The 17,250-nt window shown below is 39.4% G+C and overlaps 1 protein-coding gene across 1 annotated transcript in view; it reads left to right on the top strand.

Annotated features, from left to right (window-relative positions):
* The window catches only part of SSU72 (SSU72 homolog, RNA polymerase II CTD phosphatase), a 29,490-nt gene extending 13,006 nt beyond the window's left edge, over positions 1 to 16,484 (top strand). The window contains exons 3-5 of the mRNA XM_075721501.1: positions 12,639 to 12,778; positions 14,608 to 14,726; positions 15,780 to 16,484. Of these exons, the coding sequence (XP_075577616.1) occupies positions 12,639 to 12,778; positions 14,608 to 14,726; positions 15,780 to 15,881 (361 nt within the window). The 3' untranslated portion in view covers positions 15,882 to 16,484. The remainder of the gene's footprint in view (positions 1 to 12,638; positions 12,779 to 14,607; positions 14,727 to 15,779) is intronic.
* Positions 16,485 to 17,250: the final 766 nt, after the last annotated feature.

Genomic DNA, 17,250 nt, shown 5'->3' with positions numbered 1-17,250 from the left:
AGGCTTTCCTTCCATTGGGCTTAGACTTTCATTTTCTTGAGAAGGGATGTAGTATCAAATAATATCTTGGATCATGCTGCTTAGCTGTGTCTTCCCACTTTAGAAAAGTGGCATGTGATACTGATACCCAGATGATTCACGGCCTGAGCTGATGACCATGCAGGCATTGATGTGGAAAAGCTGTTGGAAGAAAAGTTGGCAGTGACAGGAATACCTTGCTCTAAACCATTTCCCCAGTTTCTTTTGAATGCTGTTTGTTCATTGCAGAAACTTCTGCCACCTGTAACAAAGCTCTAGGATTCATAATACTTGAGTAGTAATTCCTAACATTTCTGGATCAACGAACTGCCCTAATACATGGAGCATTTATATTGAACCACTTGACTGGAGGCTGCACAAAGCAACCTTGAGTTGCTTAATGGGGAAAGTTACCACGGCATGGGTGCACAGGAGCACTAGTGAGACCTGCAGAGCATCTGCACCCTGCTTGTTGGGGCCATATAGCTCAATCTTGAGGAGTAACTTAATTAAATTCCACTTCAGGTAAGCTCTTTGCACATGAATTTATCTTACGTTTTCATTTGGTTTTCTTCATAGATTTTTGAACCAATAAACAGCTGTCAGCTGCTGTTCTGAGCTGTCATTCCAGTGGTTAGTGGGATAGTTTCTGTGTCTCTCTAAACCACCTTGGAGTGTTTTATTTTAGGTGTGTTTGGGGTTTTTTGTTGTTGTTTTCTTCTTTTTCTTTTTTTTTTTTTTTTTGAAGCCTGACCTTGCAAAAGCTAAAAATGGTTGAAATCATGACCTGCTGCATGTCAGTGGCAAAACTTCTTCTGAATGCAGTGTGGCACAAGTCTCATTTTCTTTTTAAACTGGATTTGAGCAATCCTCTGAGAGGCACATTTCTGCGAATCTGTACGCTTTCAGCCATAAGCTGAATTCCAGTTCCTTTTTCTCCATGAGGGATCATAAGACCAAAACGCTTCACAAAATCTCAGGCCTTTCAAAGGCAGGAGTTTTCAGTACTTTTTAGTTTGACTTCTGATCAGACTGCCATTAATCTTGGTTCCATTTACATGAAAAAGGTAATATTTAAAACTAAAATACATAAAACATATATTATTTAAATATTATTTCCTCTGTATTTGAACTTCTGGGACATAGTAGAAACTACAGGCTCCAGTCTCATATTAAATATTTTTCAGCATATAAAACATCCTCTGCCATTCTGTCTTCTAGGTAGTCTTTGGAAGGTTTATTTCCTTAACCAAAGAGAGTCCTGAACAGATGCTCTAAAGAATTCTGACTAAAGGATCCTGTCTGAGGCTGATAAATTCTAAATGGATTTTACAATAGTTGAGTGATTTCATTGACTGTGTTTCAGTCATAACATATGAACTCCGTGAATGAACACGTACGTTTGAATCTTCAGGTGTCTTTAAAAGGGCATTCTTGGAAGTAAAGGTGACGCTTGGATCTGACACTTCACGTATTTGAATGGATGTTAAAAATAGGGCTACTTGAATGTCTAGCCAAAATACGTCCTTGCCGTCTGCTGGCCTCCTGAATGCACCGTGCACAGTTAGCATTGCTTAAATATGTTTTGCTGCATAAGCAGATCATAATGCATCAGCTCCATTGTTTGTGATGCAACACAGGAAGCTTTCATAAGTAGCATTAGCAGTAAATGCAGCAAGGCATTCGTATTGGTTGCTCTTTGCATAGCTAACTTCTTAGCATGGGCTTTCTTTGTTTATAGACTATCGTCTTTGCAAGGGACTTTATACAAGGGTAAGTAAAAAATTTTGCTGCTTCTGCTCTTGGGCATTGGCTTAAATCACGCTCAGTCCTCTTGTAATCTATAGTTGATAAAAGCAGTCTGCAGCATAAAAAGGAGCATAGCTATGTTTGGTCCTAGTTTGGCAATTTCGTCCTGGACTTGAATGAGCGGGGAGAAGGGATGGTAGACTACTCTTTCTTGCCTTGAAGAGGTTACCTCAGATTAACACAAAACTTCTGTGCCAACATAAGGGATGCTTATACATACTTTTTTTCCTTATATCGATTCCAAAACAATTTCCTTTTTCAGGGTAGTAAGTGTCATTTCTTCAAGTAGCATTAGTTGCAAGACAGTAAAGTCTCTGTGCCTGACTTTCTGCGATGTTTATGCCATTTTTCTTGGATATGTGGAAAGATAGTGAAAAGATTTAACAGATGGACTGAAGGCCTATTTCCACACAAAGTTTGCAAATACATGTTTCCCCTTCTTGTTCTTTGCTCTTATATTTGTAATTAAAGATGCAGAATTTTTTGCCAGAACATTTTATCTTGCAGGTCTTTCTGCTTAGACTTTGTGTATGGAGTATTTGTGTCACTTCTGCCACCTTTTAAAATGGTAGTGCTTTTAGGTATAAATCACATTTATTTCCATTTAGGCAAAGTTAGCATTCTCTTGCTACCAGCATTGCTTCTTACTAAAGCTCCAAGTTAAGCAGCTCTATCTAGTTGAATCTTGTGGAATCATAGCTTCTGCCTTTACTAAAGCATCTAGAAACTTGCAGCAAAACCAACAGCTTAAATTGTGCAAGATAGTTTTGAAAAAGACTACTGTGAAGAAAGAAATTTGATTTAATTTACTGGGAAGAAATAAATCTTCATAGTTTTAGCAATTAATTTTGATGCTTTTGACTCTAGAGTAATTGACTTGTGTTCATGTAAGACAAACCTTTTAACACTTTTGGGTATGGAAGAGCAAGTGGAAGTTTGACGCTTCATCATTTTTTGTTTAAATTACTCTGATCTTAAAAATTCCTCAATACTGCCAAAGGTACAAATTGTAGAAATTGAGTGAACTGTGTCAAACTTTTCTGGTAATCTATATGCGAGATGGATTATACGTCACCCGCTTCCATGAAGTGTTTTGGAAGCTCACTTCTGTGTAGCTTGCCCCATGTCCACACAGAGGAGTGTTTTGAAAACTTCTAACAGAAATGAAAGATTGTTTGGAAACTTTGGATGCATTTGGGAACATGATCAATAACCCACATCTTGATAGAAGGAAGATCAGAAAAATGTGAAAGGTAAGAGAAATCTCAGTAACATGGCCATTGTTACAATTTTCCACTCGTTGTGCTCCTTGTGCTCTTAGAGTATACAAGAGTGCACAGGCATGTGCTTCAAGCATTCGCAGGATTATTTGGATCACAGTGTTTTGTGAAGGATAGCACATATCCTTCTGTGTATTTCAAATATAATTGTTCTGGCACTTGGGGTCCAGGTGCCAGATTTGTTCAACTAGAGTAAATATAGCAAGGTTTCAGCAATGGACCAACGTATAAAGAAGTATTTAGCAGTGCAAATTAGAAGTCTGGCCAGTTTTGTGCCAGTTTCTTACTTTCCATCTCGGTAGAAACACGTTGGCTGACCAACTGTTCTATAAAATCCAACTCAATATAGAGAACAGTTGCTGGCGTGGAATCCTTATTGGAAGATCTTGTTCATGTATGCTGCTAGAGTACATGCAGGAAGTGTCTGAAGGGCTTCATGTCCCAGACAGAGCTCAATCAGCCCTGAGAAATTCATATACGTGAGAGCTCTTTTCAAAAAAATTCTGCAATAAACTTCTGAGAGAAAGTCAGCAAAAGAGGGAATCTAATATAAATAGAAATACACATTTAGATGGTTACCTTTCCCAAATGTGATGCTCCTACTTTATGGATTACTTATTTTTCACTGATTTGATACAAGGCAGTGAAAGTAGTGTTAAAATTGGAAGTAGTATTAATTACTGAAGTCTCTGTTCTCAGGATGTGTGAAAGAAATTCAGACTGTCTTGCTGCCATATATGTCTAACTGGCATAGCATAGATACCAATTCAGGAAAAAACCCAAAGTGATTAAAGTACTACGTTTTCAGGAGATAGTAAGTTGGGTGGGGGTGAGGGGGAGAAGGCATTCTAGATTTGTTGCTGCCCAGCGACAGACTCAGAAGTCTTCAGTATCTTTAGAACTTAACGCAAGAATAAGAGACATACTAACGAGTGTGAGAAGGGCTTATCGTGAGAAGTGTTTACCCAGGGCACACGAGTTGTGTGTATGTAAGCTTTGCAAAATTGGTTGTTAATCAGACTGGATTAACGACATTCCTCTGTTCTTCAGTATCCTGTTTGTACTGTCGCGCTGAGGAATATTTGCTGCAGACCTCATCCAGCGTGTTTCTTGGTCTGCACGCTGCTGTTTAAAAGTGGTCCTGCTGTCTTTATGAATGTGTTCTCAGGTTTCCCAAATGTGTTAAATGAGATGGCTTAATTGATTTAAGTTTTGTAATACTTGTGGGTTTGCTTTATCTGAGTTACCCTATCCAGCTGTAATTCTATTACAGTTGAAAATTACCTTTGATTTCTACAGTACGAAGCAGTGGCAACAACGGAGACCAATTTGAAAATACCTGTTGCAGACTGTTTCTCTGAGACATTAAATGGAATGACTAATATTTTTCTCACAGACCTCTCTCCTCACAGCTACCTCAGAGTACTTCCCCCTGCACAATCCTATGCCATTTGCTGCTCATCATCTGAAATCTGGTGCTTGTTTCTAATCCTGAGAAGAGCATCCAAAAGTAATGTGTGATACTTAACAAATCCTCTTGCGATTCCCTCTTGCTTGCCTACTGGTCCTAATAATGACTTCTGTATTCCTTTGTTACATGTCCATGTCACGTACTGGACTTACTGGTAGTTTAAGCTATCTTGCCAAGTGACCAAGACACTGTAGATTCCAGCAATCAAAATCAAACTCCTCTTGAAGTACACACTTGGATGAAGTGCATAGTCAACTGTTTGATGGCATAGTCAAACATGCCATATCTTTGAAGTCATCTTGTGTTTTGTCTCTGGCATCCTTGTCTTTCTGGTATGTCTGTGATATCCCTTCTCCAGCTATTTGGCAGTGGACTTTACCATTACTCCCTTTCTCTTCCCCTTTGACAGCTTGTGTCTGTCTAGTTTCATCCTCACGTACAGTTTCAGCTGTTCAGCACCGACCAGTCATTGTCTGGCACTTGAGCTCTAGGCTTCTTTCAGTGATGTGTGGGTATGTAGCCCTCAGCTTTAGGGCTCAGCCAGCCTTGAGGAAATGAGCACGGCTAGCATGTTGTTGCATTTGGACCAACTACTGTGAGTGTGCTCCGCTGGATTTTACCTGTGCAGCTTGTAGCTTAGAGATGCTATGTAGTTGGCCTTAGCAGTGAAAAACAAGTGACACTTCAGTGCTTTGCAAGCCATTAATGCAGGCACAGATGTTACCAGAAATGTTATTTAACCCAAATTAGTATTTTTGTGATATTTTGGGATGTCATATTCTCAATGTTAAGTCTACAAGTTACACAATGCCACAAAAGACTTGTGAACAAACTCTGGTTTGTACTAAAACCACACGATTTCAATTCCAAATGAAAGGCAATTTGCACTCTGGATGTGGAATGTAGGCAGTTCTTGCAGTCATAATCACAGTTGCTTGGGAAGTAGAATTTGTAGTGCTGGTGCCCATTTTTAGTCTTTCATTCCCTGTAAAAGGAAGTGATTCTGAAGGTGGAAGAAGGTTGGGCAGTCTCACCCCCACACACACACTTCCTTTAAGGAAATGTCTAGTTCCTAGGCATTTTGCCCAGCTGGGCTTAACACAACATATCTTATGCTTATAATACAGATACTAATAAATAAATTAAGATGATACGCAAGAGACACCTGTAAATGCCATTCATACTAGTGTGAGAAGTATTCTGCTCTGCTGCTGTTTCTTCACAAAGAAGAATTGCAGTATTTGAGTATGATGACAGCTGCACCAAAATGAATAATCAGCATGTCAGCTTTGTTTGAAGATGTAGAAGCTTTGGGTGCCAGCCATTACTTTAAAGATGTTTGTTTCCTAAAAAGTGTATATACATTTTAGCAAATGTAGTGTGCCCAATTATGTTTAATAAATTGGTCTCCAGTTTATTGTAGATGACTATGTAATTAATTTACATACCCCAAAACTTTCAGCTCCAATCACTTGTGGGTTTAATTTTCAGTTTCACCTGGGAGTTAAAATGAAGCTTACTAAATACTTTGGTCAGTAAGAGGCCACTTTTCTTTTATCATACAGGATTTTAACGGAAATAGGTCTATGTGTTGGTATATAAATGGTTTAAGGCAGCATTTATCTCATCTAAGTTCAGTCATCTGCAGACTAGTCATCTTGATGGGACCTGGCTGGGTGCCCTTATGCCAAGAGGAGAGAAAGGGGTATTTTAGATGATGGTTTTTCATGGAGGGTGGAAGAATTAAAACAGAGTAGCTGGGCTACAGATATGCCAGATTCTTTTTCACCGACTGTCAAGGAAGACTTTCTACCTTGATGTAGATGTTTACATACAGCCTTCTAAACCTGCATGGTTGAATTAATGTAAACTTCTTCTTAAAGTATGAAAAATACTTCTGAAAGTAAATTGTCTAGGTGCAATGATTGCCACTGCTAAAATGCTGCTCTGTAAGCATTTTGGTAAGCATAGCGGTAAGAAATGAAAACAAAGAAGCCTTTGTCTTAAAATGCAGCATCATGTGCTGAAACATATTAGTGTAAAGAAGTAGGCATGAAATTTAGTGTTGTTGCTTGCATTTCTTGCATGGTGCTTGGTATCCAGGTGATGTTTTACAAGTTCTGAAATACACGTTCCTTTATAAACATGCGACTTGGATGGCCTAAAACGATGGTCATTTCCGTCTCTCCATTCCTGAATATCAAGCTCTGAGGTTGAACTACTGTTGAAATCTCCCTGCTGAATTAATAGAGCATTCTGATTGCAGTTGGACACTGAGCTCTGCAAAACAGTAATTTAGCGGGAAACAGAACTCATCTGGCTATGTCCAACTCTGATTTTAGTCCGTCTCATTTTCCTGAATTTCTCGTTCAGAATTTTGTGGTCTTGTTGTAGCTCAAAACTGAGATGGTAGGTGGAGGCACCATCATCCTAGTTACTGGAAAAAAACTCACTGTTAACTAGATTTATTCCCAATGAAGTTAAGAGCTATTCTTGATTCCTACTGGTCTGGGAGAAGCAGCAGTGATCTTGTACTCTGACAGATTGGAATGTGTCTACTGTTGTGCAGTGTACCTCTTTCAACCTTTAATTGTCTGATCTTGGGATTTATCGAAGCCTCCTGGTTTTTTCTTTGCTAATCTGTTGCTTTTTGTCAACCTCAAGTACAGGTTCTCTAAACATAATCCATAATAATTTCTGTGCAGACTAGTTGCTTTCTGTACCCTGTATCTTACTATATGCTTTGTGCTCTAACAAGAGTATCTGTTTTTATTTAATGCAAATAAAACTTGGTTTTCTTACATAATTTTCTATTAGCTTGTTTGGTGATAAAAATGCTCAAGTCACAGCCAGTACTTTATTGTAATCTTGTCTTCTGTTTCTGAGCTTGCTTTCTTCTTGCTGTCCTCTTGCGCTTCTACTTGAGAAGTGTATTTGACATAAAACCTTCATGTCTGGAAGTGATAGAAGGTCTAAGGCTGGGTTAGGTGTGACACATGATAGCACCTCATATTGGAGGGGAGGAGGGCAGAATTCTTGTTAAAGGAAAGTCAAATCTGATGCATTTGACTATTATTTTAATGCAGATTATTTAGTAGTCTTTCAGGTGCTGGCAGTCCACTTTAATACTGATGTATTGGGGGAATTAGTCTCAATATGTAGTTCTTTAGGGAATATGCCATATTTGATGAAGGAGCTATTTTAAAAAAAAAAAAAAGTACTACTCTGGCAAAGAAACTCCATGTCACTTTCCTACTAGATTCCGCTGTCTAACGTGAAGAAGAGAATGCCTAGACTCCCTTTAATTCTTCATAGACAGATTTGCAAGTTGTTCTGAAGACCATCTTTAGTTCCCTAAAAAGTTGGCTTCTGAAATAGAACTTGGAATAACTGCTGTTCTTGAACATGGCTCAACAGAGGAATGGGTGTATTGTTCACAGGCATAGATGGGGAGATAGCGCTAACATTTTAGTCATTAAAAAAAATTAATTACACCATGAGTGATTTTTATGTAACTGTATGAGCATATTCAATACAACTTTAAGTTACAAAAATACAGACCAGACCCTGGAAAACCTAATTAGGAGAGAGTGTAAATATGCAAGAGTATGTGCTTGAGTGGTTTTGGTCCCTTCCCTGCCCCCCCCCAATTAATTTTTATAGTACCTGAATGGAATAACACCTGGCACCTATAGGATAAATTTTTGTTGTTGTTGTTCTAAGTCTGCCTGTCACTTCTTTTTAACATGTTTTACCCAGCTGACGGCTGACAGAGATAGTCATCCTACAATGTTAAGGGGCTGACTGATGTCGAAAAAGCTACATGCGTTCTCCTCTCCACCCCACCCCTGATTTTTTTTCTTAATGAATTTCCAACAATAGTTCTCACGGAATTATAGCCAGAAATATCTTTTCAGGTTTGCAAGGATCCAATTTCCTAACAAAACCAGCAATCTACATTTTATTAAATTTCATAGTCTGGTAACCACCAAATCTTTGGCACTCTATTCAGCTACACTAGAAACACTATCAGCAAAACAGGAAGCTGGACATTTGTGAAAGCAATGCAGTTGTTATGGTTATCTGTCAGTGTGGGAGTGGTGTGTATGGACATTGGAAAATAGTATTCTGGGGTAGGGAAAGCTTTGAATTTTTAAATTTTAGCCTCATTGTAGGTTTTATGACATGCAGGGCAGGTTTGGGAGGAATTACTCTAATCGTAATCATTGTGTGAAGACAATTACAAGAATATATTGAACAACAAAACACCTCTGCTTCTCCGGATTAGCTGCAGTCTGTGGATGTTCTCCCATATGCCGGTTTCACTTTAACAAAAGCTCCTGTTCGCAGTTTTTACCAAGACTTACTCATATTTTGCGAAGTGGACCTGTTAAAATGGTTACTTCAGTGCAGCAGTGGAAGATGGGCAAAACCAGCAAATAGACTTTCAGTTCTGGAAAACTTCCTCTGAATATTACTAGTGTTTGTGGAGGAGATATACTGTATCTTTAGTTGAAATTGCTTTCAGTAGAGACTTTCTGAGAGGACTTGACAAACTCAGAAACATTTTGGTATTTTAGAACTTTTAAAGTGCCTGGGAGGGGGGGAAAGGCATTTAGAGAGGATATTGTGGATCATTGCTATTTTCTTTGTTATTGTTGCACCAAATGACTTCTTGTGTCCATCCTTTTGTCACGTAATAATTGGCCAGAGGTTTTGAAGTTTGGAGTGCCCAGGTCAAAGCAAACGCTCGCATGAAAGGACATCTGCAAAAGCAAACACTGAGTGTGAGAGAGAGAAGAAAGAGTGCATCAGTATTACTCGCTGATGTTCAGGCAGTTGGTAGAATCTGCTTGTTCTTGCTTTGTCCATGATCTGGATTTCTGAACAAACCCAGGCTGATCGCTGTGTGGTCTGTTAAGTACAGTCACTGCTGGCTATGCTGTGCTGAAGAAGGGGGGAAGAGACTGTACTGTCTTGGCTATATACATCTTTCAGTTAGTGCTCATAGCTGAAAGTATTCTCTGGTCCTGTCAGTGAACAAACTACTGATGAATTGATTAGAGGGGTGAAGGATGGTTGGCCATGCGTTGGGCAGAGACCTGTCGAGTGGATGATAAAAGGCATTTCTGGTGTCTGTGACAGGAATTTGAAATTTGGGTAGCAGAAGCTATAAAAGCTTTAGGGGTTCAATCTAAGCACACAACTCTTACTATTTTTTTTTAAATGCATATATATCTTCATCACTGCATTATTATGGGATATTCTTATGTAAATGGAGAGAACACACCATCAGTAACAGTAGAAATAGCTGGGTTTAGCTATCTCCATAAGAATGAGCAACAATGCTGTGTCTGTTGGAAAAACTCAACTTGTATTGCAACATCTCCTTTTTATATCAAGTCTTTCCATTACTGAGTTGCCATGCATCAATTTCATTATATTGTAGATCTGTTTAGCATAGTTATTCCAATAAAGGTGATATCTGAATTGGACTCACTGTAAAAATGTGATGGATTTACTCTACCAATAGTTTGCAGTAGGTGAAGGCCTCTTAGATAAACGTATGCATGTTTTGTTGACTTTCTGAGCATGGTGGTGTTAAGAAGGCTGCTATGGCCAGACAACGTAACAGCACTGAAAGCCAGACAAAAATTGTGTGAGTACCTTCTGAAGAAGTGACTGCTGAAAAGGGCCAGCAGAGATCCATAGGATAGGGAGCATGCAGTTGAAATGTGTTGGAAGGAAAGCAGTCTGACTTAAATGATTCAACATCTGGCACTGTAGTGGAAACCATTAATAAGTTGTAATATCTTTGCATTCGCCTGAGCTCATGAAGAGAAAGAAGCTGGGTTGTTATTATGCATTGAAAACAATCATGCAGATCACATCCCCCTGCTTGCTGAAAGGACGGTATGCGGGTTTTTTTCCAGGTGAAAAAGATTCTGACAACCAAATATGAAAGTGTCATGAATCTTAACTGCTTATTTCAATCTCCTTTTATAGGCAGATGGACCCTTGGAAAAAAAATAGCTGTAAGTTGGCAGCAGAAAGCTTGACTGTGTGAAGCAGAAAGCTTGACTGTGTGGGTTTTTTGAATATGCGTAATTCTGTCTCCAAGCTCAGTCAGGAAAGCTAGGGGACAGATGCCAGCAACATTTTATCCTAGAAAGGGGAAAAAAAAGAACCCAAAAAAGTGTGTGGGATGTTGTGGGTTTTTTTCTGGAACTGCATGATGTAGAAATGAGGACTATAGAGCCCAGAAAGGGCTCACCTCCAAACTGAACAAAGCAATGCAGCCAGGTGTTTACAAGTATTTTGAAAATGGCTGCTGCAGTCGTTTTGATGCTTTGCAAGTAACCAGAGGTCTGAAATGGCTACACTGAAGTGCATTTTTTCCAAGCATGACAAACCCAAGGAGAGTTTACAGGGGTGCTGCGAGGAAGCAGTGGGTGCTGGTGCGCAAGAGCTGCTTGTGAGATAGCTTTGGACTGTAAAGGACAATTCTTTAATTATATAGGGAGAAATCTTTTGGGAAAGAAGAGTGGTAAAAGGCTTGGGGGTGACCTGAAGAAAAGAAATGCGGTAGAAGTCAGCTGGCTCAGAGAGAATTGACAATGTGTATTTGTGATAAAAAACATATTGTTCAGTTTGTGATTCAAAATTGAAATTTTCTTTAGTCAAGTAGTTAGTGAGATGATGCAGACACATGAGAGAACTGAACATATTTTCCATATGAAGTAGACTCTTACAGGTAGAAAGGTGGGTTTAATTTTTAAGGTAGCAAAAGCTTTGGAGGCTGTTTGCTTGAAAACTGTTCAAGAACACTTTGAAGCAAATAGATCAGCAGGTGTAGGTCTGGCTACCTAGGGCAGTAGAACTTGAGATACCAGAGGGCAACTTCAAAAAGGTAGGCAGAAGGTTGCTGGTCTTTTGTTACAGAAGTTTAGGGCTGTTCTCTGAAAAGAATTAAGATACCTGCTAGGTATGTATATGACCTTTTCAAAAAGGAAATAAGCCAAGACGACCTCTTACATACTTGCTACTAACGATGGGAATTTTTTTGCTCAGAATCCTTCTGTTATCTCAAATTACTCTGTTACCCTTACTGCTGTTTTAATTTAAAATTATATACTTGGACAGCTAAAAATACTGCCGCTTCAAAGCAAGGAGGAGATGCATCAGTTTCCAGCCTTTCTTAATTCAAACCTTTCCTGGTATTCCCAATTTACTCATAAAACTTTGCCTTCAGAGGGCGTTTGCTTTTAGTCAAGTGAGCAGATTTATGTGATGGTCAACCCTGGTGTGCTCCTAATGAAGCTGCATGTCCCAGAAGGTGGAGAAGACAGTGCGATGAGTGAATCCTGTCTGAAAGGGGAATACAGGATGTAAATTTGAGCCTCAAGGTTACAGTACCAACATAAATATAGCTACCAAGCAGCATAACAGATTCCTTTCACACAGTGACTGAAGTTCTGACAGGCATAAAGTCAGTGTTTTTCTTCATTCCCATTTATATACCTTGGATATTTTTAAAGGATGATGCTTCTGTGATTTATTTAATTTTCTTTGGAAGTTCAGTCATGTAAACCTGAGGCCTGAGTAAGACTTCATGCAGGTGTGCAGCTGATGCTAGAAACACCATGTAATTGCCTCTCAAGGTGGAGGCCCCTGGAGTGAGGGGCAGCGACTTAAGTGAATGTAGGACATTCTGCTTACGCAAACAACGAAGTCTTTATGTTCTAAGCATTATTGATATAAAAATAGTTGCCCAAGACAAGTTGTCCTTCTGAGGAGCTCAGCTCTTCCGAGGGCCTTCTAAAGCTGCCTTTGCCATTGTACTAATGACAGTGACGGGCCTCTGAAAACCAGAAACTGCATGAATTACCTGATGGGGCATCATGCTGCCACCTCAGGAATCTCTAGTGATCAGTGATCTTATATTTGCAAACAGAAAGAATCGTATTTTAAAGATACAGTAATAATCTAACTTGTGCTGGTCATTTGCTCAAAACCCTGACTTTTCTTAAAGTAAAGGTACTTAACTCAAGCAACTTCAGATACACACAGAATGGGATTTTACACATGTTGGACAGAAATAAGAGAATCAAGCCACGACCAGAAAGATTCCAGAACTGCAAAGATGTTTTTGATTTGATCCTAACGTGTGAAGAAAGAGTCTATGATCAAGTAGTAGAAGGTAAGGACCTTGAACTGATAAATGATGTTAACTTTGAGTGCTGTTTTTCCCTTCCCCCTGAAATCCTTCACAAATCTGGAAACATCTTTGTCTCCTCTGACTACTGCTGCTGGAACACCAGCAGGGACAAGAGCTCACAGTCCATTGGCGTAGACTTTATGTACCAGAGTGTGATGGCTGAATACCTGTTTCTAAAAGATGCTGGTGTTGGCAGCTACACAGAATGTGTATCTATAGCAATTTTAAGGCCTGACATAAGGACATAGCCAGTGTTTGGAGAAACTCAAATACATGTTTGGTTTGAAAATGCTCATGGATCTGGAAAACTAGCAAGTTGTATGTGATGAGCATTTTTTCACCCTGGGTTGATGGAGAAACAAAGGCTAAGCTGTCTTCCTTAGGTCAACTTCCCCTGCCTTCTCTGTGGAAGACTTCCTGTGACCTACCAAGCAGTTTATCCACAATAAATACCTTTTGTACAGGTGGAGAAACTGTTCTTGAGCATGGTTAACGCACTGCAAACGTGCTACGGCTTTGCCCTTAAACGAGTCAAAGTGAGATATGCCAGAAGAATCTCAGCTGGGGATTGAGTCCTGCACAAATACAATGCAGCAAGCTTCATGTGGACTCACTTAGTCATGGGGTTTCGCAATGACTCAGTTAGCTCCTGGGCCGACAACCCTGCCTCTGGAAATGCTGGATACAGGCTTGGGTGAGGTTTAAGGTGTTTCCTTCACATTGAAAGACCAGCCAACTGAATTAGTATCATGCACGTAATTTACAAGGCTGTTGCCTTGCCTTTTCAGTCCTCGGTCGTCATGTTACAAGCAACGCAGAGCACAATAGTTTTGGGCTTCTGCAGACTGAGCAGTTAGTGTTCTGAATCTTTAAGTGTTGTGTTTGAAATGTGTTGGTAAGTTCTGAGAGCAACTGCCCTGGTACTTGAATGGATCTTCAGCAAGTTCAGCATGTCTTACCCAGAAAGCAGCTTTCACTAATGTTTTAGGCGAGTGTCCTGAGGAAGGGAGGTGAAGAGCAACCACTTGCTGATTTTCCAGTTGTGCATCTCTCTAACTTCATGGTAATGCCCTTCATAATTGACCATGAGAGGAAGAAAGCTTGAGTGCCACCAAATGGCTCTAGATGTGAAAGCTGAAATTTTAAAAAAAGCCTCAACAGGTTTGCCAAAATGAAGGTGCAGAATAGGGTGAGGAGAGGACAACCTGTAGCTTAAAAACAGTGTGGGTAATAAGAAGGTTATGTGAGAGAGGCATAACAATAATACATTGGTGGATTAGTAGGAAAAGGATGTTTTCTTTTCCCCCTTCACCCCTTGTTAATAAGCGGAATGCATTAAAGCTAGAATCTTCTAATGTGACTATCAGTCCTTAACTTGTAGGAGTTCACCTTGCAGTTTAATTTTCAGAGTGTTGGATGTACAGTGACTTTTTTTTTTTCTAAATTGGCAATTAAAACTTACCAGGTGAGGAAGCCCAAAATCATTCTTTACTTTTGAGAATCTTGGTCTTGGTCTTTAAAGACTATCAGAGTAAGGTGAGCAGTAACTTTTCTTGACCAAGGCAAATAAACTGCCATCACCTTTCCACAAAACTGAATTCTTTTGTTTCCAAAATCCTTCTCTCACTCTTGAAGTAAGAGGGACTATTGTTTAAGACTGTGTTAAATAAACAATTTTCTAAAAACAAGTTTGGAGAAGGCAGAGGTGGACAATGTCTGCGTATTTTTAAAAATCTTGTGAATACTCTGTGTAAAATATGATACCATTCCACCCAAAGTTTTGCTGTTACGTGTGTTTTGTTTTCAACTAGATTTAAATTCCAGAGAGCAGGAGACATGTCAGCCAGTACATGTGATCAATGTGGACATTCAGGATAACCATGAGGAGGCAACCCTGGGTGCTTTCCTTATCTGTGAGCTCTGCCAGTGTGTAAGTAGAGAGGGCTCGTTGCCTGTGGCTACCTTGGACCCAGCTGACTGCACAGGGGTTGGGGTTTGCTTGTACTCCGTAAAGGTGCTGCATATTGCGAAAGTGAAGTAAAATCCACGTCAAGAGACGTTAAGTTTCCAAATTCCTGTGGTTATTTTTGGAGCGGTTGTGCAAACAGATGAATTGTAACTGAGTTCGTGGTTTCCAAAGTGGAGTCTGAGTGCATTCAAAGCCAATGCCTCGACAGCTTACATGAAAAGCAGTATCACAAAGTGCCGCACAAAACCATTACACGTTGAGCCCATACACAAAACACTGTTTATGGCAAAAACGTCCATTTCGGAGGCACTTGTAATATGTGGGATTTAAACATCAGAGTTGCATTGTGGATCACGATATACTTGAAAAACATCCTATGTAGGTGTATTTCATAGTACCACCCTGCTGTGTGTGTGATGTGGAAGAAAAAACTGGTGCCTTCTGCCATCCCTTCTGCCCTAGCCCTTGAAGTAGGATGGAAATAAGCCGCACGTAAAACAGGCGGTGTAACTGTCAAGAGAACAGAGAAGGGATCTGTGTCCTTTTACAGCATGCAAGTTGATGAGTTTACCTATTCCAGTGTGGCAACGGGCATTTTTTTTTTTTTTTTTTACTCCAGCCTGTGTGATCTATTCTAGTCTTAAATTCTTTCCAGATTCAAAAAGCCTAAGAGGGTTCAAGGACTTGAAATTTTAGCCATCTGTTCAGTGTGCTTGTAGCTATTCTGAAGCTTCCATTTGTTATCTAGTGAGGATGGATGTTGCCTACTCAACAAAGTACTAGTTAAGTGCCAGTTCAGTGGGCTGGGGAAGGAAGGATATGCAGATAAACATGATGTGGAATATATATACGTTTGGGAATGCTGGGAATGTCAATAAAGCACCCGGTGCTGCACTGTTTGGTACAGCCTGCTGCTTTAGATTTCACAGTAAACCAAAAGCATTGAATTATTACAGTTTTCTAAACTACACCATATCCTTGGAGTCCGGTTGCTTAGTATTTTTTTTCTTCTAGATACAGCACACAGAAGACATGGAAAATGAAATAGATGAGCTGTTACAGGAATTTGAAGAGAAAAGTGGAAGGACTTTTCTTCATACTGTCTGCTTTTATTAAAGCACATCTGTCTCTTAGGCCTTAATACAGATGAGGGAAGCATGTGTTTAAAGTTCTGATTATACTGTATTTTCCTGGAAAATGAATATTGATTTTTTTTTGTTTGTTTTGTTTAAAAACTCCTTTTCAGTGTCTTTTTGTTTTGTTTCAGGTATTCTGTCACAGGTAGGCAGAGATACTGGTTGGGGTTGTACATATGAGATGATGAAAAGTATACACAAAGGCCACCTATTTAAAAATGAAAATCGAGATTTTCTTTAAATCCTACTTTAATTATTACAAGTAGGCTTTTAATTATAAAGAGAATGTTTCTTGAATATAAGTTTATAATGTATTTTTCCAGCTTTCAAATTTATTTTATTTCAGTTGTGCTTTTTTTTTTTTATTTTAATGTGACAGAATGGCTGAACTACGTGAGGATATGAATGGAACAATGAAAAATGAGTATCTGTATATTATTAGATATAAAGTTGGAAGCATCCAATAAAAATGAAAAACCTGCAAGTTTGTCTCTTTTCAAAATAGAAGCTAAGTAAGCGTGACTGTGCCATGTGAGGTAAAACACAAAGGATCTGAAGTAGCACAAGAATGCTCATTCATCCAGAGTGTCTTGGAGAGGGTAGTGACAGCAAGAAGATCTTGATAGGAATCAAAAGACCTGAACTGCGTCCCTTGTTCAGAGAGGCTGTGTATTTGGGGAGCTCATAATGATTTTTGATCCTGTGTTCAACTAACGTGAACTGTTTTCTCTGCATGAATTAGGGCACTGCCAGGAAATCTTTTGGGGTCTCAATGGCTTTTGAATTACCGTGTGTGAGCTGAATAAGACTGTGAAGCTGTAACTGTAGCAGTCAGGGCCAATTGTGTGTATGCCTTCTGTAAGGAGGGTGGGGAGAAATGGCAAACTCCACTGTCAATGGAAACAGTTTAAAGCTTTTTGGTTTTTTAACTGAAGTATCTTTTGAATAGATGCATTCTCCTCCCGTACAGCAATCATAAACATGCTTGTCACAGCTCAAAATCCAGAAACTGAGTTATGTGTATACAAACAGAGCAAAAGCTCAGACTTGCCTTTGTTCAAGCTGATAAAAGTTAAAAGTGAAAATGAACCAAAGTGTTAGACATTCAAAATGTAAAGTGCTGCTGCTGACAGGCAAGAGGAGATCTTAAAAGTTATTTTGTTAAAGGAACCTGTAAACAGTTTGGAGCAGATGAGGTCTGTGTGCTCTTTAATACATGGATATGCGAGGACAACTTTTTAAAGATGTTGTTAAAAGTGAAGTAGCATGAAACAGGGTTTGAGGTTCTGGCTTCTGTCTCTCATTCTGTCACTGACCTCTGACAGCTCATACGGATCACCTGATTTTCC

Source organism: Pelecanus crispus, chromosome 15, assembly GCF_030463565.1.
Source record: "Pelecanus crispus isolate bPelCri1 chromosome 15, bPelCri1.pri, whole genome shotgun sequence".
NCBI classification, from domain to species: Eukaryota; Metazoa; Chordata; class Aves; order Pelecaniformes; family Pelecanidae; genus Pelecanus; species Pelecanus crispus.
Note: the sequence above shows the minus strand (reverse complement) of the source record. Positions and strands in the feature narration are given on the sequence as shown.